Source organism: Pyrus communis, chromosome 3 (genome assembly GCF_041283825.1).
Source record: "Pyrus communis isolate YQ-2024b chromosome 3, ASM4128382v1, whole genome shotgun sequence".
Lineage (NCBI taxonomy): Eukaryota > Viridiplantae > Streptophyta > Magnoliopsida > Rosales > Rosaceae > Pyrus > Pyrus communis.
The window spans coordinates 19959507-19982371 of NC_142567.1; the positions used below are offsets into that span (position 1 = coordinate 19959507).

General features: G+C 37.4%; 2 protein-coding genes across 2 annotated transcripts; one reads left to right on the forward strand and one right to left on the reverse strand.

Annotated features, from left to right (window-relative positions):
• The first annotated feature begins 7185 nt into the window (after positions 1–7185).
• LOC137715739 (pleiotropic drug resistance protein 2) lies at positions 7186–14804 on the forward strand. Its single transcript, XM_068455082.2, has 20 exons — positions 7186–7934; positions 8355–8475; positions 8570–8658; positions 8861–8945; positions 9052–9342; positions 9426–9516; positions 9793–10693; positions 10812–10972; positions 11125–11228; positions 11344–11503; positions 11593–11670; positions 11801–11922; positions 12030–12362; positions 12487–12777; positions 12873–12956; positions 13081–13214; positions 13320–13547; positions 13678–13849; positions 13949–14203; positions 14312–14804. Exons 1-20 carry the CDS (start codon positions 7558–7560, stop codon positions 14579–14581), a joined length of 4347 nt encoding a protein of 1448 aa, XP_068311183.2. The 5' UTR covers positions 7186–7557; the 3' UTR covers positions 14582–14804.
• A 79-nt stretch (positions 14805–14883) lies between these two features.
• Positions 14884–16690, reverse strand: MC9 (metacaspase 9). The gene is made up of 2 exons (XM_068455083.2): positions 16222–16690; positions 14884–15620 (listed from the first exon to the last, which is right to left on the reverse strand). Exons 1-2 carry the CDS (start codon positions 16604–16606, stop codon positions 15025–15027), a joined length of 981 nt encoding a protein of 326 aa, XP_068311184.2. The 5' UTR covers positions 16607–16690; the 3' UTR covers positions 14884–15024.
• Positions 16691–22865: the final 6175 nt, after the last annotated feature.

Genomic DNA, 22865 nt, shown 5'->3' on the forward strand with positions numbered 1-22865 from the left:
CATTTTGACCAGCACGCTGGCCTGGTGTCTTATTTATAGTTGGATAGAGTTTCCAAGTTTTTTGGCTTAATTTTTTGTTAGAAACGATTTTCGTGTTAAAATAAGTTATATTTTGGCATATGGTCATTTGACCGAGTCAATTGGAAATGAACTTATTTTCCTAAGGGATAAGAAGGAAGGATTAGGGCCCACAAATAATTTGATTAAGATGTGTTAATTAATCAAGCCGAGTGAAGTGTATATTATGAACAAATGAAAAAAATTTGTGAGGATCTAAATCATATATGTTTATCGTACATCGCGCAGCCAGTTTTCATCAGGTACTGTTTATATTTAATTTTAAATAAAAAAATTTACAATGATTTATAACCGTACAATATATTATGAACAAATGTGATTTAAAGATCATAGAGATTCTCAGCAAGAATGCTCTCTCAATCAAGCCATTCACGCCGCCTTGGATTCATCCATTTGTTTGTTTATTGATATAATTGAATTATTTTTGTATTTGTCAAGACAATGTAGACAAAAGGACCCCATGCACAAGTGGCTGTTGAAAACTAGGTATTCTTCTCCCTTGCCATCGCCATTGCCAGCTCTCCTTCCTTCCCTTCTTTCTAGAAGGCGTTGAAACTTTATCTGGCTGGCCACCTTCCTTTCTTTCGGAACCGGATCTCTTCCGAGTTTAGGAAGCTGAGCCTCTTGAACAAAAGATTTAGACCGTTGAAATTTGATCTAACGGCTGCAATTATTATGACTTTTAGAGGATTCTCCTATTTGTAGCTGTTAGATTAAATTTTAACGGACCAAATCTTTTGCTCAGAAAGTTCAACCTCTTAAGAGATCTGGTTCCCTTTCTTTCGTTCAAATCCAAGAGGAAAAGATATATGAACGGTGGATGACTTTTTGTCTACTTGTTTTTTACATGGTAATTCGGATTAATAGTGTTCCTGCTGTAAAAAATTAGTCCATCTCCAATTAAAATGGCTAAATATCATTCCATTCAAAATTAAAGCTCTCCAAAATAAAAAAAAAATTAAATGACCAGGGTCATGTCATATTCATATATCATCTTCAACCGAATGAGCTAAACCTAGCGTCCTTAATAATTGATTAGTTTTAAGTTTATACTTTAAATGACACACCCCGACCGAGATCGGAGCGTGCTGGCCGTCACTCAAAGGTGACGTAGCCATGTGCACGTGCGGAAGCTAGTAAGTAGTAATATAAAGGTACGAATAATTAAAAACTAGCATACAAGTACTAGAATAAGTGCTAGTTAGTGCGATACAAATTCAGAGCAGGTCTATAGCAGTCCAAATAAAACGACAACAGTAGTACGCCCGAAGGCGACCCTACAATGTGGAGTGTCTGTCAGAACGCCGAAAAGCTCTCAAGGGAAACCACCGCAACGGGTAAGCAACTAGAACCTGGAGGGGCGCAAAACAAAAGCGTGAGTGGGCAAAAACAAAGCTCTTTGAAAACCATTTCATAAAATACATTCTAACCCCTCACCGTAAAACCTGTATACTTCCCAGGAAATAAACATATGTACGTATGTATAGATATGCCCAACATGCTCAAGGGTATGCCAATCATGCTCAAGATATGCCATGTCAAAACCTCGTAATGAAATGTATGTGCTCAGGTATGAATCATATCAATAACATAACATCTGGCAGCCGGAGTCACCTAACGTGACCTGTACGGCTGCATATAGAGCTCAATCTCAAACTCAACAACTGAACCTGCCCACGAGTCGGAACCACTCTAGGTGGTCTGTACGACAGGCCTGGGTGTAATACATATATACGCTCTAGTGCTACGATCACGTGAAGGCTGTGCGAATAATCGCGGGTCACCTACGAGTCGGAACCACCTAATGTGGTCTGTACGACAGGCCTATGCACCTAACTTGGATCCAAGCTGAGCGTGTGGTGCGGGAGGTGAACATCACGTGAAGGACTGTGCCCTACTCTGGGCGGGAGCACTAACACCGGGGGTGCAGGTTATGAGCTCTCTAAGTCTCTCAAACTACTGCTGAAAGTAAATATGCTTACCACTTACCTGGCACTTACCTGTGCGTCCACAGCACCCAATATGCATATATATGTATGCCACTACTAATGCATGCAACGATGCATAAACGATAACAATAACATGCATGGCATAAGGCAAATAACCCTTTTTTTTTTCAATTTCTGGGAATATAGATGTATATAGGTATATACGGAAAACAAAAGCCCACTCACTGGTATGTAGAAGGGTCGTAGCCCCCCTGTCTCGCGTGTGCACGCTCGTCCTCTGGGTACGTGTCACCTAAATGCGAAACAACTATAAAAACGTTAACTTTAAAGCACATAACCCGTTTCTCGTAATAACTTCTCATACATTGCTCAAAATGGACAAATGAATATACCCACGTGCTCTACACAACCTCAGGATCACAACCATATTTTTAGAAAAAATTTTGGACCCCGCACGCGCCCCCACGCGCCAGCACAGGCACGGACCTACGCGCCCCCCACGCGCGGCCACGTGCCAGGCACACTGACAGTGTCAACAGACGCCGTCAGGAATATTCCGTTAAACTGACAGAATATTCCGTTAAAACTAACCGGATCCGTTAACGGCGTTAGGAATATTCCGTCAGAATTGATGGAATATTCCGTCGCCTTCTTCATTCGAACGCCGGCGACGTCACCGGCGCCGGAAACTGGGAAAACCTGCAACTAGGGTTTTCTCGCTCGTTTCTCGACCGTTTTTCGTGATTCTTGGACCAAAAGAAAGCCCTAGACTAGTAGAACATGTCCCAACAAGTTTTAAGGGCTAAAACTAAGAGATTATACCTGTGCAAATTCTCCAAAACCGGCCAACTTCGAGCAGGACGGTCCCGACGTCCAAATTCATCCAACGAAGTACTTCGAGGCTCCTGGGAACCTCACAAACACAACTACGAGCTCAGAAAACCCAAAAACTTAATGTATAACTTTTGCATGAACAGTACTCAAAACGGACATCGTCGAATCGACGTGAAAACTATGTGTTTCTCACCTGAAAATGCTACGGTTGTGTTCCCCTCGACCTCACGAGCTCAAATGTGTCCTTGGTTTCCTCGATCCACCACAGTTTGAGGGGTATGTGTGTTGGTCCGTACGTTTTTGGAAGAAGAAGAAGAAGAAAGGGAAAGAGAGAGAGACACGGGACAGAGACAGAGAGAGGGTGAAGAGAGACAGTGTATGTGCAGGTGTGTGTGTGTGGCCCAAAGCTTGCCAACACCACACAAAGTAACCAAAAACAATAATACGAAAACCAACTAGGGGTAAAAAGGTCATTTCCTAAGCACATTTCCGATATTTTCGGGACGGGATGTCACATTAAATTTATTGGTTAATTTAATTAAAATATTTGGATGTTTTCAAATTTAACTGTTAAATTTGAATCAATTAATGCAACTGAGGAGCTGAGCTTCAAAAAGGGGTTAAGATGGAGGGCTACATTTGAGTAGTCTAATGCTCATTTGGCCAAATAATGCTCTGGTAGGCTTCACAAAACTATAGCCCAACCATCGATTGGAGATAAATTTTTGAGCAAATCAAAGCATTTTTTGGATTTTGAACTTTTAGTCCTCCCCATTAGAGATGGCCTTAAGCATGAAGTTTTGGTATTTTGTTCATGACTTTACTAAAATGATATTTTTGTTTCTTTGTACTAGTTGGCTCCTTACCGTTAAAGAAGTCGTTCTTAATTACAAATGAATAACAAGACGGGGACATTTGCATAAACGTACGGCTTTTAGCTTATACCCATTTTTTTTTTTTTTTAACAAACAATATTATCTACACTAAAAGGGAGGGATGAACTTATTCTCACAATGGGCTAACAATAATATGATTTAAATTTACCTTGGACGATAATCGAATCTAAAACCTCTCACTTACAAGTGAAGAAGAATACTATTAAACCGTTGTACTAGATGAGAGCTTATACACAATATTATACACACACCTGTGGAATTGTGATTGGTTTGTAAGAGGGATTTGGATCCTCTCCTGAGCTAATGGAGAGGATCCTCCTAATCCATCATCGTGGGCCGTTGAATTTTTATCCAACGGCTATAATTATTATAACTTTAAAAGGACCTCCCTGTTTATAACCGTTGGATAAAAATTCAACTGCCCATGATGATAGATCAGGAGGATCCTCTCCATCCAAATCCTTGTAAGAGGAACGAGGGGAAGTACTTCCTCTGAAACAATTTTTTTGTTATTATATAAAACTTCAACACATATTATAACATTACGTAAAAGATAATAAAGTGACCCATGTACTTTTTTTTTTTTTTCATCATGATGTCAAAACTCCTCTTAAGATTTTTGTTGTTAGTATGAATGTGTTACAAAATTAGGGAATACTGAAAGTTTTGTTCTTGTCATTTGTCCTAAAGAAACGGAATTTGAGTTTCTTAGGTGCTCCTTCTCACTTGAATTTCTAAAGTCCACCACTGAGATCACTCTATTTACAATTTAAAATGTTACATTTATCACATTTGTATTACTTCTCTAACAACTCTTTAATAAATGTAAGATATACTTATATTATTGAGCTATAGTGAGAAAAAATGATACGAATGTGATTATAAAATGTAGTAAATTTAAGTTGCGAAATACTAGCAATTTTTTCATTTCAACTTTCTCAACTCTTCTTATGCCACGTGTACTTCGCTTGCACTTAAAAATAAAATTTTAAAAGTGTTCATATACCACACCCCATAATCTTTTTTCTTTCACCCCCAATACTCGTGCTAGTTAATCCATAATGAAAGCACGAGTTCTATATCTTCCGTCCACCCCACTCATCCAAATTTTATCTCTTCTTTTCTCCCTACTTTTCAACCCATACTTTGGGAATAAGTATGAATACAAATCTTAAATTTATATCTGGTAGGGGGAGAAAGAAAGAGATAGAGAGGAATAGAGAAAGGAGGGAAAAAAAAAAAAGGAAGGTAACTTTCCCAGCCATAAAAAGAAAAGGAGCTAAAGCTGTCACATGTGGTGCTTGGTTGTGGTTTGTTTTCGGCTGGGTTAGCGGGGACGTTTGTGGTTATTCCACTTTTCTAAAATCTCCAAGTTACAATCATTCTTTATTTATATTTGTTTTATTTAGAACTTAAAACTGTTAGGGATATTATAGGATTACAAGTGGACGGGAAGAGAGTGTTTAGTTTTTAAAACTTTTTATGGTGGGTGAAAATATAACGTCAGCGGGAAAAAAAGACTATAAAGTAGCCATAGTAACAGTCCATTTTAATTAATTAAAATCCCACTATTTCTCTTCCATTGTTAGTATAATTAAAATTTTAATTTTGCATGCTTGTGGAATACACATGATATACATAGAAGTGAAGAAATTAAAGTAAGAAAGTAAGTAAGAAGATTAGTGTTTTGAGGTGGGTGACCTCATATGATATCGAAAGGCGATAACAAACAGAAATTAGAATCACACGATCATTTGGTAAAAGAGTAGCGAGTAAAGAAAAAGTAGGTAAAACAAAAGCTGAGAAGATCTGTTACGTACGCATGCATATCAAATTCTTGTGGCTGGGCAGCAACTGGCATCGTCAATGTGGTAGAGAATGAGATGGTCCCTCGATGGGTACAGTCGAAGCATACTACAAGAACCAAACATCAGTTAGGATTAGTTCAACTAATGTAATATTTTTAGGAATATACAATGTTGATGTTTGATTAAATTAGAGTCGAAGTCGTATATATGATAATGGGCCCATTATTCTTATTTTGCAGTGATATGGATATCGGTTGTCGCCTGTCGGTCACGCTTAACTTCGAATTTCAAACAATTCTACCGTTTATTTTTATTTTAGTGAGATTTTCTGTTACTAAAGACCGTAGTAATTTATGACATGATAAGCCCGGTGCAGGTCACCGTTGAAATTTCACAGCAATATAACAGAATATTCTCACGATCTGAATGAGTATATAACCGTGGATCCAATATCCTAACATTTTCCCACCATCACAAGAAATAGCATTTATTATTATAAAAGAAACAAAAAGAAGAGAAAAAGACAGGAGAGAGCATTTACTGTATTAATTTATTTAATTGTTTAATTTGCGAGGAGCTAGACGAGAAGAAACTCTCCTGATTCTATTTTCTTGAAAATAAGAGAGGAAAGGTCATTGAGAACAACGCGGCCTACAATTGGTCACCAAAATACAGCAGCGGTCAAAATATAGGGGAGATTAGCCGTACACAATGACCAAACCACCCTTACCATATGCGGAAAGACTTTTTTTTTTTTTGTGTTATAGAAAGACTTCTATGACATCATGGTGTTTTCTGTTAATTGTAAAATTCTTTTCATACAATATGGCATCATTGACGCTATGACAACATGCTCGTGTTTAGAAATTTGTTTTTCATAAGAAGAAATTTTTAAGTGTAGTCGTCCAATTCACATGATCTTTTGTACATACCACACCATTCTCCCATCCCACCCTCCTGTGTCTAGTGTGATTTGTGTTGAAAATTTTAGGTACGGACGACTAAATTATGTAATCGTCCGGCCAGAGACATATTGGGTGTGCGGGGCTAGTCTTGAATTGATATGGCATTATGGGGGTGTTTTGTGTGGTCGGACCGCCAGGTGTTCGGTCACCCTTATAAAAAATAAAAAATCATATAAGCGTCTCTCCCCTCCCCTATCCTCTCTTTTATTTATTTTTATTTCTTTTAGTACCTCTCCTAATCCCCTTTTCTTTCCTTTTTTGTTTTTGTTTTTTTAGTACATAAATATATTTTTTTTAGTACATTGATATTTTTATACTAAGAGGAGAGAGAGTTTAGTTAAGCCACATAATAAGCAACCTAATTTGGTATCAAATTCGTCATCTACAAGATTCGAACCTAAAATCTATCACTTTAATGTGAAGAGAAATACCACCAAATAATAATATAAAATGCTGATATGATTTAATTGTAACGGTTAAAAAAAAAAGGAGATGAAAAAAACTAAGAAGAGGGATGAGATCGTAATTCGAAATTCCGAACCCAGCCGCCGTGTGAACGGACGGATTGGTACGATTTTGACTAAGCACCCATGCTTCCCATCATACACGAGAAATAAAAATATTAATAAAAAATAAAAGCAAAAGAAAAGCCAGCTGGGCAGAGACGACTCACTCTCTCTCCCTCTCTCTCTTTCGGAGACTCTTCTTCTTTGTCCTGCTAAGACTTTGTTAGTCTATATAATGCTGAACCAAATCAATGGCAGAAATATCTCTTTCTTTTTTCTCTCTCTCTCTCTTCACATTTTCTCACTCTTCACGAAAAACCAAGAAGCGATGTGTGACGAATTTTGACAAGACAAGAAGCAAAGCAAAAAACCATTCTTTTGCTGATCGTCAATTTTCAACTCGAACATAGGAGTTCAATCGGTTTTTCTGAAACTTTGTTCGTCTGATTTGGTTGTGTTTGTCAAATCCAATACTTGAAATCTCGATTTTTGAGTGATTTGGTGGTTTGGGAGTTTAAAAAATGGCGACATTAGCCGGAGATGATCTGGCTAGGCAGTCCAGTGTGGCGAGGCAGTCGAGCAGCCGGCGGAGCTGGCGGTCGACTAGTGTTCGGGAAATGTGGAACGCGCCGGACGTGTTCCAGCGGAGCGGGCGGCAGCAGGCGGTGGATGAGGAGGAGGAGCTCAAGTGGGCCGCCATAGAGAGGCTGCCCACTTATGATAGGATGAGGAGGGGGATGCTGAGACAGGCCATGAGCAATGGGAGATTTGTAACTGAAGAAGTCGACGTTGCGAATCTTGGGGCGCAAGACAAGAAGCAGTTGATGGAGAGCATACTTAAGGTCGTGGAGGATGATAATGAAAGGTTCTTGCAGAGGCTCAGAGCCAGAAATGACAGGTTTGTCTCTTGTTTCTGCTCTGTGTAGTTTGTTTGGTTGATGAGAAAGTCAGTAGGAATAAAAGTTGAGTTCGATTGAAATTTTGGGGAAAAGGGAAAGAATAAGATTTCAATTTGAAACGTTTTTTATTTTGATACAACAATATATTTACATTAATAGTTAAAGGACTAAATAGGTATCGAACTCAATAGAAATTCGAACTAAAATCTCACACTTACAAGTGAACAGTACTACTAGACCGAAGTACTTAGTGGCGAATATTCGAAACTCTTTGAGTTGGGGTTTGAGAAAACATAAACTTTGAAATCATGAAAACAGATGAATCGAAGATTTGTTTTTCCTTGGTTTTCTTGTTAAAATTGTGTTTGGTTTGGAATTTTGGATTATTTTTGTAAATTTGTGTTTTAATTTGGAAACAGGGTTGGAATTGAGGTTCCTAAGGTTGAGGTTAGATTCCAGAATTTATCAATAGAAGGAGATGCGTATGTTGGCACCAGAGCACTTCCAACTCTGCTGAATTCCACCTTGAACCAACTTGAGGTATTGTTTCGACATCTGTTAATACCGAACCTTACTTGTTAATCTAGCATTTTGCCAGCGGATCTTAGATTTCTATATGTGCACCTGTGAACAGGGACTAGTTGGATTGATTGGACTCTCAAAATCAAAGAAGAGAGTTGTCAAGATACTCCAAGATGTGAGCGGTGTTGTTAAACCATCAAGGTATGCTCACAGCTTTACCAATTTAACATCTTCATGGACTAGTGTAAGTTCTGTTGCATCAATGAAAAAAACTTAGTCAATCATCATGAACAAACTCATGTTCCTCTGAAAAGAAGACGGAAACTAATCTTTTGTTATGCTGCTCGTGTGACGGTAGTTTTGTTTCCAAATTTCAACCATAAGTTATTGCTTTGTTTTTCAGGATGACACTGCTTCTTGGACCTCCATCGTCAGGAAAAACAACACTGCTAAAAGCACTTGCTGGCAAACTCGATAAAGATCTAAGGGTTTGTAATCTTCTCTATCTCATTACGTTTTATCACAGTTATCAATTGATTAATGCGTGTACGTCTATACATTTTCGTATGTATTGACAAGATGTGTTATAAACAGGTAACTGGGAACGTGACCTATTGCGGCCATGAATTCCACGAATTTGTGCCTCAGAGAACTTCTGCTTATATTAGCCAGCATGATCTTCATTATGGAGAGATGACAGTTCGTGAAACATTGGATTTCTCCGGACGTTGCCTGGGAGTTGGAACCAGGTACGATATGCTGGTAGAGTTGTCTAGACGGGAGAAAGATTCAGGTATCAAACCCGATCCTGAAATCGACGCATTCATGAAAGCCACATCTATGGTTGGCCAGGAAACTAGTTTGATCACAGATTACGTTCTCAAGGTTTGTTGATTCAATCATAAGATTGTATTCTTGTTCCATCATTCTTATCGTACAAGGCTAACGTCTTTTAATTATTCTGATAGATACTTGGACTTGATATCTGTGCTGATATTATGGTGGGTGATGACATGAGAAGGGGCATATCCGGTGGACAGAAGAAACGTGTAACTACTGGTACGTTATTGTATGTCATTTGAATTATTCCGTGATGTTACGCTTTATATTTGTATCTGAGCGTGTTTAAGATAACAACCGTGTCATTTTTGCATGTTAAGTTATAAAATATTTCTAAGATTTTCTATAAACTTATGCACCAATGTGGTTTCTGCAACTGGCGCTTTTATTTCTTTTAGAAACCGTTGTTAGTCTTGGTTCGTATGATAGGAATGGTAGTTAAGATACAAAACTATTTCCTGGTATTCTAATTCTCAATGTCTATTCTGAATGCAGGAGAAATGTTGGTTGGACCAGCGAAAGCATTTTTCATGGATGAAATATCAACGGGGCTGGACAGTTCCACAACCTTTCAGATTGTCAAGTTCATGAAGCAGATGGTTCATATTATGGAAGTGTCAATGGTCATCTCTCTCTTGCAGCCTGCACCTGAGACGTATGATCTGTTTGACGACATTATGCTTCTTTCTGAGGGTCAGATTGTGTACCACGGTCCACGTGAAAACGTGCTTGAGTTCTTCGAATTTATGGGGTTCAAATGCCCTGACAGAAAAGGTGTTGCAGACTTCTTGCAAGAAGTGACGTCTAAGAAGGACCAAGAACAATACTGGTTTAAGAAGAACCAACCCTACAGATTTGTTTCAGTATCCGATTTTGTTCGGGCATTCACCACTTTTCATGTTGGCCAACGTCTCGTGGAGGAACTAAGAGTTCCTTATGATAAAAGATCAGTCCATCCTGCTGCTCTGGTGATGGATAAGTACGGAATATCCAATATGGAGCTCTTCAAGGCATGCTTTGCAAGGGAATGGTTGCTGATGAAGCGTAACTCTTTCGTGTACATATTCAAAACTACGCAGATAACAATCATGGCTACAATTGCTCTGACGGTATTCTTAAGAACAGAAATGAAAGCTGGAAGAACAGAAGATTCGGCAAAATTCTGGGGAGCACTGTTTTTCAGTCTCATTAACGTCATGTTTAACGGAATGGCAGAGCTTGCAATGACAGTTTTCAGGATTCCTGTGTTCTTTAAACAAAGGGATGCCCTGTTCTATCCTGGCTGGGCTTTTGGCTTGCCCATTTCGCTAACCAGAATTCCCATTTCACTAATGGAATCTGGGATATGGATTGTTCTAACATACTACACCATCGGGTTTGCACCTGCGGCCAGTAGGTAAGCTTCAATCTTATCAGTCATATCATTCTCAAAAGCTTTATTTTTGTGCTGCTAAAGAAATTACGAAAGATATGCAATTGAATTATTCTTTAATCTGACATGTACATATGCTCAGGTTCTTCAAACAGTTTTTGGCTTTCTTCGGCGTACATCAGATGGCACTCTCCCTTTTCCGTTTCATTGCTGCCCTTGGAAGAACAGAGGTGGTTGCGAGTACAATTGGTTCCTTTACATTGCTACTGGTGTTTGTCCTTGGAGGGTTTGTTGTCGCTAAAGGTTAGAAATCCTTCTCATTTCATTGTCGAAGTAAGCTGGTGCATTTACCAATTTGACACCAGCACCTTACAGATTTCAAAATGATTGCACTGATGACTGATACTCCTTCCACATGTTATCAAATGTTCACAATATCCCATCTCATTGTGCAGATGACATCAAGCCGTGGATGATATGGGGCTACTATTCGTCACCTATGATGTATGGGCAAAATGCAATTGCTATCAATGAGTTTCTTGATAAAAGATGGAGTGCAGTAAGTTAACTGAAGTGTTTATATAATTCACACCGTATCTTAATATTTACCACGACACTTTCACATCTAAATCGAACTGGTTGAGCTTAACGATATTTTTAATCCCTTTGCACAGCCTGTCTTCAATGCCTCTGAAAACACAGTTGGAAAGGTACTTCTGAGGGAAAGAGGACTGTTTACTACAGAGGCTTGGTATTGGACTTGTATTGCTGCGCTCTTCGGATTTACTGTTCTCTTCAATATTCTTTTTATGGCAGCACTGACCTACTTAGATCGTAAGTGAACAATTTTCAACTGTCATGAGGTATTGTTACCGTAATGGCTCAAGTGCTGATTATCTATTTTATTATTTTCTCAATTTCAGCCCTAAGTGAAACTAAAACTCTAATTGAGAATGATGAAGACTCTGAATGGAATAAGAAGCGACGATCCAGTCCAGAAGGTACAAATATTATTTCTTGTGGATCCTAACCGGGATGTTTGTTTGTAAAAGATGGTGTATGCTTTACATCTCGATTAGTAGCTTCACCATCAATTATTTTCTTCATCTAATAAATAATGATCAATAACAGGAATTGATATGCAAGTCAGAAATTCTCAAGGAAATAATCAAGCCAAACGAGGAATGGTTTTACCCTTCCAGCCCCTCTCACTCGCTTTCAACCATGTGAATTACTATGTGGATATGCCTGCCGTAAGTACTTTTCTTCTGAAGTTTGGAGTTCTAAACAAGCAAAGCCAGAATTCAATCGTTTTCCAAATTTGTTTTGTTTATGCTAACCTTTTTTGTATCTTTACCAGGAAATGAAGAGCCAAGGGATTGAAGAGACTCGACTCCAACTTCTACGAGATGTCAGTGGTGCATTTAGGCCTGGTGTTTTGACTGCATTAGTTGGTGTCAGTGGTGCTGGAAAGACAACCTTGATGGATGTCTTAGCTGGAAGAAAGACCGGCGGGTACATTGAAGGAAGTATTACCATCTCTGGTTACCCAAAGAACCAAGCCACATTTGCTCGGGTCAGCGGTTACTGTGAACAAAATGATATTCATTCACCATTTGTTACTGTCTATGAGTCTCTCCTGTACTCTGCCTGGCTGCGTCTTGGTAAAGATGTCAAGAACGAAACACGAAAGGTATGTTCCTGATTTCTCATCAAAAACTACTTTTAGCAACTCGAGCATTTATTCTCTTCATAAATTGTTTCATTCCCATAAACATATGCTGACTCTCATTATCTATTTTCTTTCCTTTATGCAGATGTTTGTTGATGAGGTTATGGATTTGGTCGAGCTTCACCCATTGAGAAATGCTTTAGTTGGACTTCCGGGAGTTGATGGACTTTCAACTGAGCAGAGAAAGAGGCTCACTATTGCTGTAGAATTGGTTGCCAACCCTTCCATCATCTTCATGGATGAGCCAACATCAGGTCTTGATGCTAGAGCAGCCGCCATTGTTATGCGTACCGTAAGAAACACCGTGGATACAGGACGAACTGTTGTCTGTACAATTCACCAGCCTAGCATTGACATTTTTGAAGCTTTTGATGAGGTACAAACTGATCTTTTTTTTTAATCTGTTTAATTGCTAGAATTTTTCATTATTTCGTGTACAGTATTTCACCTTGACATCGTTTTGCCTTGCAGCTTTTCTTAATGAAAAGAGGAGGACAAGTGATTTATGCCGGTCCTCTGGGTCGCCAGTCTCACAAACTTGTTGAATACTTTGAGGTAAGTTTATACTTGAATCGCTTAGGTTAAAAAAAAAAAAATTTCAAACATCAATCTCATGCAATCCAAAATGCATCTTACTCTATGAGCTTAAATTGTTTGACTAATACAAGACATCTTGCAGGCTATTCCAGGGGTTGCAAAGATCAAAGAGGGTTACAATCCAGCTACCTGGATGTTGGAGGTCAGCTCCGCCGCCATTGAGGCTCAGAATGATGTGGACTTTGCAGAAATATTTGCAAATTCTGATCTCTATAGGTAAGTTGCATGTAGCTGTGCTTTCTGTTCATTTCCATCGTTGCCATCCACTAATCTGTGTGCGCTAATTATTATTTTTTCATGCTTTTTGTTTCGTTTGTTCAGGAGAAATCAAGAACTTATCAAGGAACTAAGCGTTCCAGAACCAGGCTCCAGCGATCTTTACTTCCCCACACAATACTCCCAAAGCTTTGCAACACAATGCAAGGCATGCTTCTGGAAACAACACTGGTCATACTGGAGGAACTCACGATACAATGCCATTAGGTTTTTCATGACAATCTCCATTGGAATATTATTTGGTGTTATCTTCTGGGGCAAAGGAGACAAGATGTAAGTTCAGGCACTTTATTATTAGCTACTTATTTCGTATGACATTTTCTTTGAAATGTGATTCGTTGCATGTTTTCTCCAAACATTGCTACTTATACAACGTTTAACTTTTATATCTTCTTGTGAACAGACACAAACAACAAGACCTGATCAATCTTTTGGGAGCTACCTATTCCGCCGTTCTCTTCCTTGGAGCTAGCAATGCTTCTGCTGTGCAATCTGTGGTTGCGGTTGAACGAACGGTTTTCTATCGTGAAAGAGCAGCCGGAATGTATTCAGAGTTGCCTTATGCATTTGCTCAGGTAAGATATTGACAGCCACACTCGTTTATGTGCTTGTTTTTGTGTAGTCATTATAATATCATATCTTTGTTTATTGACATATATATATTGGTGTTATAGGTGGCTATTGAGACAATTTACGTTGCAATCCAAACCTTCATCTATTCTTGCCTTCTATTTTTCATGATCGGGTACAAGTTCAAGGTGGAGAAGTTTTTGTACTTCTACTACTTCATCTTCATGTGCTTTACCTACTTCTCTATGTACGGAATGATGGTTGTGTCCCTGACTCCTGGCCATCAAATTGCTGCAATTGTTATGTCGTTCTTCTTGAGTTTCTGGAATTTGTTCTCGGGCTTTCTCATTCCCAGGCCGGTATGTCATTTGAACTGTTCTTCCCATTTCGAGTTTTTTTATATGTTTACCTTGCTACGGATCATCTCTATTACTACTTTATACCTAATATAAGTCTCAATACTGCAGCTAATTCCCATCTGGTGGAGGTGGTACTACTGGGGTTCTCCCGTTGCCTGGACAATCTATGGTATCTTCACATCTCAAGTTGGTGATATCAAGACTGACATCGACATTCCTATTCAAGGACGTCAAAGAGTTGATTTATTTCTCAAAAACTACTTGGGTTTTGACTACGACTTTCTGATCCCTGTCGTCATTGCTCATCTTGGTTGGGTCCTCCTCTTCTTCTTCGTCTTTGCCTACGGCATCAAGTACCTTAACTTCCAAAGGAGATAAGGAATTTTACTGTATCTTAAAGATTGTTAAATAGATAGTCGAGCGTACAACTTTACAGCCAAAGTTAGAGAGACAATTTGTCCTCTTTCTGTCTTGTTATTGTTTTAGGTATCGTACATTTTGTGTAATTTTGTTTGGCTTTGGATACATTTTCGAGATTACTTTTGTATAGCAATATTTATTCTTGAATATTTAATGGAGGAAGCTTTGTGATTTGTATTGATATAGATGCAACGAATAAGAACTTATTCTACCAAAGAGCTCGATGGAAGCGGAACAAAGAAACAACAGAGCAACAGAGATTCTGGTAAACTTTGAGTTCTGAAGTTGCCAAAGAAATAGCAATATCAGTGGCTTCCTTATTTGTAAAATGAAACAATAATAATACACTTCAATTTTTTGACAAATCACATCATATCCAACATATGTTTCATAAGCTTGAGCTACTCGAGTTGCGACAAGAAAGTGGCATCAGCATTCTCATCATTGCAGTAGAGACAAGGGTGCTGCTCAAACCCTTGTTCTTTCAAAACTTGTCGCGCAAGCAACACGAGCTTTTTGTTGCTTAATTCAACCTCGCGATCCTTCAACACCATTTGGACCGCATTGCTGAATGCCCCGCACGGCTTGCCACCAGTCGTAACTGCGTTCGTTACATCCGCGGAAGTCTCGTTTGCTTGACACCCGCTGAGTAGAATTCCTTCATCGGGCTTAGATGACTCGAACATGTCGAGGACTTCAAGCGGAGGCAAGCGAAACTTGAGGCTGGCGTCGGCTGCAAACAACTCTAGCAAGTGGGTTGCAATATCGGATGTGTATATTCCCGTCAACGATGAGAGGTGGTGCAATATGGTCTCGAAAGCAATGGCCTTTGGCTTGGAGGAAATAGATGATGATTTGCTACTAGTTTCAGTGACATGAGAAGGTCCAATTTGCTCCTTCTCCTTGTCAATGAGGCCTCCACTGTGACATGAGTCTGATAGGATTGTAAAGCATGCTCCCTTCGGCAAACGGTTCACTAATTGTCTAAAATCAACATCTACATGGTGAATTACCAATGTGTTATTATGACAAAAATTAGAGGAGGTGTCCAAAACACTTATGCTTATGAGCGTTTTTCTTATTATTAAAAATATAAAATAATAAAATAATAAAAAAAACTATAGAAAGTAGAAAATGGTTTTTTAATCAAGTGTTTATCTAGAAAGAATTATAGTTGTTTTTGTAATTAAAAACATTTTATATTATTCTGCCAAATGCACGAGTGAAAATGTTTTGATTATTTAAAAGCGTTTTTAAGCATTTTAAAAGTTATCATTACATATACTCTTAAGGATATAGATTCTCTAACTCTCACATTTTACCATAATAAACGTACATAACTATTTTCAGTAAATTAGAAAGTATAAAACTATTTGCACCACGTTGTAGACCACATTTCTAATAAAAGTGAGATGTGATCGTATGAGTAGGTCTCACTCATGTTAGTGATGTGAACTGCAACGTGACTAAACAATATGATCCATATGCATGTATCATTACTTGAAGTATAACATATAAGAGAGAAATTAATTAGAACAATTAAATAACTAGACTAAAAGGACACGATATAGTGCATATTAGTAATTTTTAACACCCACCAGTGATAAGGTTGAAATCACAAGGCACAATTGCCTCATCCTGCCTGAAGGGGTTGCCTGGTTTCAATGAGGGAATCCTTGTTCCATGGCCACTGTAATGAAAGTACAAGACATCACCTGGTTTAGCCTGATCAACCATTTCACCAAGTGCCTTCTTAATGTTTGCACCTGTTGGCAAAACTGATGAGGAACCACCAGAACCAGCATCTGCTGCTGCTGCTGCATCAGTCAACAGCTGAATGTCGCTCGGATCGAACCCAAACCGACTCACAAGTGTGTCTCTCATGGTGAGCACATCGTTTATGCAACCATGCAGCTCGTTTCTGGTGTTTGGGTAATTGCACCCCACCAAAACGGCCAACCTCTTCCTTTCAATGTTCTCCATAATTTAAAATAATTGCAAGCAGTAATAATCTGAATGTTACTTTTGGTTTTTTTTTTTTTTTTTGGTATCTTTCAGTTGTTTTGTGGTCGATCTCTTCCAAACTTTTGGTTTTATAGTAATCGTGGGATGTTATGTTATCTCGCTTGAAATTTGGTTCAAGTTATGTACTTGGCTTTCAAGCGTGGGAAGATTACTTTCTGCGTTTTAAAGTCTAGTCCTTCTGAAAAATAGAATGAGTTCACTCCAACCAATCAGAAAAGAGAGAAGCTAATTTTAATGGAAGTTGACAGCATAGAGTGGAGCTATGTTTGAAGCCGAAGTGGTAGAGCATGGTGGTTCCTATTCTTCTCAAGGCTAATGAGAAGGAGTTCAAATCATCTGCACCCAAAATCTTATGCGGTTTTTGTGTGATTTATCATCTATCTCATTTATTGACACCTTATCAGTCATTTAAACCACATTTAACAATGTTAACTGTTAAATTTATCTCCTCAGTAAAAAAAAATCAAAAACTAAAAAAAAAAAAATGAAGTCAAAATGACACGTGTCACTCAAGTAGATAGAGCATAGAGAGATCATAAAGAGTTTTGCATGCAGACGATTTGAACTCAATGAGAAGAGGGAGGAAATTTGGGAGTTTGGTGGAAAAAATTGGGTTGTTGGGTCTAAGAGATGAAAAAAATTGGGCCCAGATACAATTTACTTTTAGTTTTTGATACAATAATATGTTTGGGAGGATTATATTCATACACCCCAAATTACTTCTTCCACATCCTTTTAATTTTTTAATATTTTTCTATCAAGTGTTAGCGGTGTGTAGAAAATGTTAAAAAATTAAAAGGGTGTGGGAGAAGTAATTTGGAATGTGTGAATATAATCTCTCATATGTTTACTATAAGAGAGGTGAGAGATTTGAGCTAAGTCACACAATGAATTAGTCATATAATAATGTACCATCAAACTCGCTATTAATAAGAGTCAAATCTAAAATCTCTCACTTATAAGTCTAGAAAATGACTACTTAGATCGTCATGTTAAGTGAGAAGACTTTTTTTTTTTTTCTTTCAATTTAGGTAAATTGATGCACAAAAATGTATCAACCAAAAGTTGAGTCTAACCCTATTCAAGTAAACAAGCTTTTGTTCAACAAAAAAAAAAAAAGAAAGGTTAAACAAGCTTGTGTTTAAGCCGCCCCAAGCCTAAAGTTGACTTCTTACTTGGTGGACTTAAACCATTTTTCTTCCCTCAACCTCAGAGTCAGACCTGGCAATATAGCACACCATCCATTTATACGAAACGAAAATTTCAATGTTTGAGTTGAGCCTTAATATGTTTGGATTTAAGAGAGCGGACACATTATTGGAGATGCGCTTAGTAAGTTTGGATTAAAGTTGACAAACCCGTTAGTAATTAGTTAATGAACGGTTCAAATTGGTCACTTCTAGATACTCGTCGGGAGCATGTCTATACCAAATTGTTAAGAGACTCTTGTATGGAATGTGTGGCTAGCATTGAGTATTCCGGTGTCTACAATTTATTGATCCGTTCAGTTAAAGTGGCTGAAAGTATATGTTTCCCATTAGGTAAGTAGCCATACACGTCTTTTACTTGGTGAGTTTCATGATAAAGGGCACATTTTAAATACAATTTTTCGTCGTCGGAAAACATAAGAGCCAAGAAAAAGAGTTCAAAATCTTGAGATTATCAACTATATAGTCAAGTTAAACGGTTACACGGATCTTTTATTATTTTAACATATCAAGTTGGGTCACACGTTATTTTAACGACTCATCGGATCAAGATTCTTTCATCATTAGCTTAACATGTCGACACAATATGAGTCATTAAGACAACATGTTAACAACTTAACACAGATACGAAAAACACTACCCACTTTCCAGGTCGACTTAGAGTACGTTTTACTTAGTGGTTGGTCGTCTTGGCGGTTGAGGATTTCTAATTGTTATTTTAAATTGGTTCTCTCCAAAATTGTTTCATCTTTCAGACCTCTACTAAGGAAATATGATTGACAATTGGCTAAAGTGATGAAAACCTAAATTTTGATCGTGAAACTTATCAGACGTCCTTCTATATCCATAATACTACTCTTAATACCGTTTCACCCATAGAGAGCCATTATTTTTTTTTAAAATTGGTTAGTAAATTGAATTGAATTTTGTAGATTTTTTTTTTTTGAATAAACGATAATATTTACACTAAGGGGGATAGGGTGAACTTAGCCTAATCTTTTTTTTTTTTTTCCACCCATAGAGAGCCATTATTTTTTATTTTTTTTTGAATAAATGATAATATTTACACTAAGGGGGAGGGGGTGAACTTAACCTAACAATGACCTAGTAATAATGTGGTTCAAATTCGTTTTTGTCAAAATCGAACCTAAGACTTCTCATTTACATATGAAGAGGAATATCATTATATCGTAATACTAAGTGGCTAAAACAACCATTTTTAATAACACTAGATAAAGTCAGGATTGTGTTTACATATATGATAATTTGAAAAGGAAATTGGAATCAAAATAAAAAATAAAAAATAAAAAATAAAAAAAGGGGAAAAGTAGGAAATGGGAGAGAGGGTAGATGAGTAAGAGTTGTAAAACTGTGGTTACATATGGGTGAGGAAATGAAAAACAGCAAAAACTTGTTTGTCCGAAATTACTTTAATATCCATATTTTTCAATTTAATATTTTCTTTCAATTATGTATAAATGGGTATAATAGTAGTTTCATTAGTTTTTGGGTTGAGAAACAGAATGTTATTAATATGTAGTGTAGATAATGACACACCCCGACCCGGAATGTCCACCTGGACTCCAAATCAAGCTGTGCTGGCCAAAACCAGGAAGGCGGCGAAGCCATAAAGTATAGTGATGTGCAAAATATGAGTAATTTTAAACCTAAAAGTGCCTAAATGTAAGAGTGCGCTTGTGAGCGGGAATGAACTCATTTCACACATGATGTAAGAGCATAAGCAAAGTACAGTAAAGGTAAAAGAGGAGTTATACCGTCGGGACTATTCCCACAACAACGTTTTGCCATAAATCTTCGTCGACATGAAAGCTCAGCTACTAAAACTGGAGGGGCGAAAAACAAGGGTGAGTGAGCCTAAAAATAAAGTTTTATAAACACCTTTTTGAAAACATTATAACCCGTCACCGTAAAACAAATATAGTTTCCAAAATATACGTACTACGTATAGTATGAAAATACTTACCATAGCCTGCAATATCTCAAGAATTCAATACATCACAAAATTTGTAAATAGGCATATAACTTCCAGTAATCACAATATCTCACAAAAATAAACATATCACATCGAATGCTCATCGACATACGCTAACACAAGAGTTCATGCAGAGGTATTCTAACATGAACATGACTGGGTGTAATAATGATTTATGCTCTAGTACTACAATTACGTGAAAACTGGCATTATGTGCTTTACATACGAGTCCTAATTGTCTATAGCAATCTAGGACAGGACTAGCACCTACAATGGATCCAAAGTGAGCATACGGTTCGATGTGAACATACACGTGAAAGATTGGCCTTGGCTCAGGCAAGTACTACACCGATGCAGCAACAATGAGCAGATAACGTAAATAAAATCATACAACAGTAAATCAATAATTTACATAGACATGATACTATTCATTGCCGTAATATAAATAAGGTATCCTACAATAATATGCATACATGTGCATCCCTTGGGATTCGTAATAATCTCACAATTTTCATCATTGCAACGATTCTTATAATGTTAATTTAATTATGACATTGCTTAGAAAATGCATTATTAATCTATGTATGGAAACTCAAATAATATATATACTATATAAAAGAAAAGACCCACTCATAAATACTTACGAAGTCGTAGCCGGTGGAACTAGGAAGGCCAGAGTTTCCGATAGTAAGCATAATATTGGGACCCATTAGTAAAACTCAACTAAAATGAATAAATTTGGGAAAACAGAGTGCGGATTTGGAATCAAGGCGTCGAAATACGTTAAGAAGGATCCTCGGCAATTTTTTGTAAAAAGTCAATAGGAGAGTCAACTATCAACGCTAAAAAGTCAACTGAGATGCCGAGCCGATCAACTACGTTAAAAATTTATAATTTTACTTAATGGATGTCAAAAACAGATTCCGAACATCTAAATTAGCGGATTTCCAAAAAAATTACGAAAAAATCAACATGAAAAATATTTCAGAAAATATTCTAAAAATATTTGAGAGAATATTACAAGTACTCCTCGACGACCAAACAGTTCCCTTACCTTACCGACACGAAATTCTGGACGTCGGAATATGAAGCAAACAGGTACGCCATTATAGCTTAGCTCAAATTTTTAAGATTTGACTTTCAAAACGTGCAACTGAAAGGGCAACTTTATAAATCCTTTTACATCACACAGCTGGCCAGCTGAAGGATGTTTTTTCAACGTTTCTAGAAGGGGTCTTCCACGGATTTAGATCTCATCCGAATTTAAATTGTAGATATTTTAAAGATTTTTATATTTTAATCGTTTATTATATATCATGTGGTTATAAATTATTTTAAATTTTTACTTAAAATTAATCATAAATAATACTTAATAAAAACTAACCATACGACATATAATAAACAATTAAGATGTAAAAATACTTCAAATTCTCGCAAAGAAAATCGGAGAGAATCGTCATCCATTTTCTACAATTGTCTAACGCAAAAAAAGGGTCGGGAAGGGGATAAAACAGTGACATTAGAAACTTCCGAAAGTAAAGGACCATGTTCCCCCTTGTTCAATGTGAGACAAGGACACGTAGCGGCCCCCCCACTCAATGAAGGACCTTCCAAAATCAATTAAGCAGTGGGACCATGCCAATACAATCCTTTTCTAAAGCCCTTGTCCTGCTACGCACTCAACTTATCCATCAACTTTCAACGTCCATTTATCTCCAACAAAAACTCAATGATATCCATGAGAAAATAATGAAGATACCTTTCGTAATAAGTCAATAATAGTCTTGATTTATTTATTTGATATAGGTGAGAAATATTAGGTTTGAATTTCGTTAATAATAAAGTTCATACCAATTTATTATGAAAGATATATTTTGTGGCTTGGCCCAATCGCTCATTATTTTGTGCAAATATGTTCCTATGTTAAAAGAATAAAGCGAGACTTGTTGAATGGTACATGAAAAATACTGTAGTTTATAAAAAAAATATAATAGGAAACTTTATTCTAATCTTTGACTTTTAGACAATTACTAACGTCCTGTCTAAGTAATATTTTGTTTTTATGATAATCCCATCCATTGTACTTTGTTAGTTGCAATTGGTAAAGTTCCTGTCCAAAGTACTATCTTGTTTTGTCGATAATTTCATTCAATCGTACCTTTGCTAGTTGCAATCCTGGTGAAATCTAATACCGACGAACTAGAGTACAAATTATACTTGAGGAGTCTGTTGAAGTATTCCTTGGAGATGATCTTATCAAAGGAGTTAAATACCAACCTAGAATTTACCAATTTTAATATGAAAAAACTTTCCCATTTTTTATAGGTGATCTATTGAGTTTATGATTATTTTATTGGTTCCCATGGTGATAGGGTTATCGGAAGATAACTCCCGTGGTGAAAAAATTTGAATTTAAACCTTCACGGTGAAGTTCGATTAGGATTCAAGTTCAAAATTAACATTGATGTCAACTTCCGTCAACATTTCCACCCCCACCCCCACCCCCACCCCCGTCTTTTTCCTACTTTGGTTCTGCCTCTCCCCGCCTGCTTCTTTGCATCCCGTCTCTCTCTCATTCCCTCCAGACTTTCGGCCTGGAGCAAACCAAATGGATGTTTGTCTGCATCCCAGCATCCAAATCATAGAGTTACAGCTATTGTTACCGAAAAAAATAAGAGTTACAGCTATAGTTAGGGAACATGTTAATTAACTAATAATTTTCGCCTCCAAAATAAAAGAAAATAATAGCAAATTTAAATAATTAGTGTGAGAAATAAAGATTTCCGATGGCGTGGAGCCTGCATTGTAGCTATAGTTTTACCAACTCAAGTCACAGAAGTACAGAGCCTCTCTCTTCTGGAGCCGACTGAAAAGGTGGTGCTTAATAGAACACTGTTCACTGTTCTCTTCATATATTCCTCAGAAATCCTGTTCATTTCTCTCCTCTCTCTCTCTCTTCAGCTTCCCTTCGTTGTTTTCTTTTTGAGATAAAACAGACAGACCCCAAACAAAGATA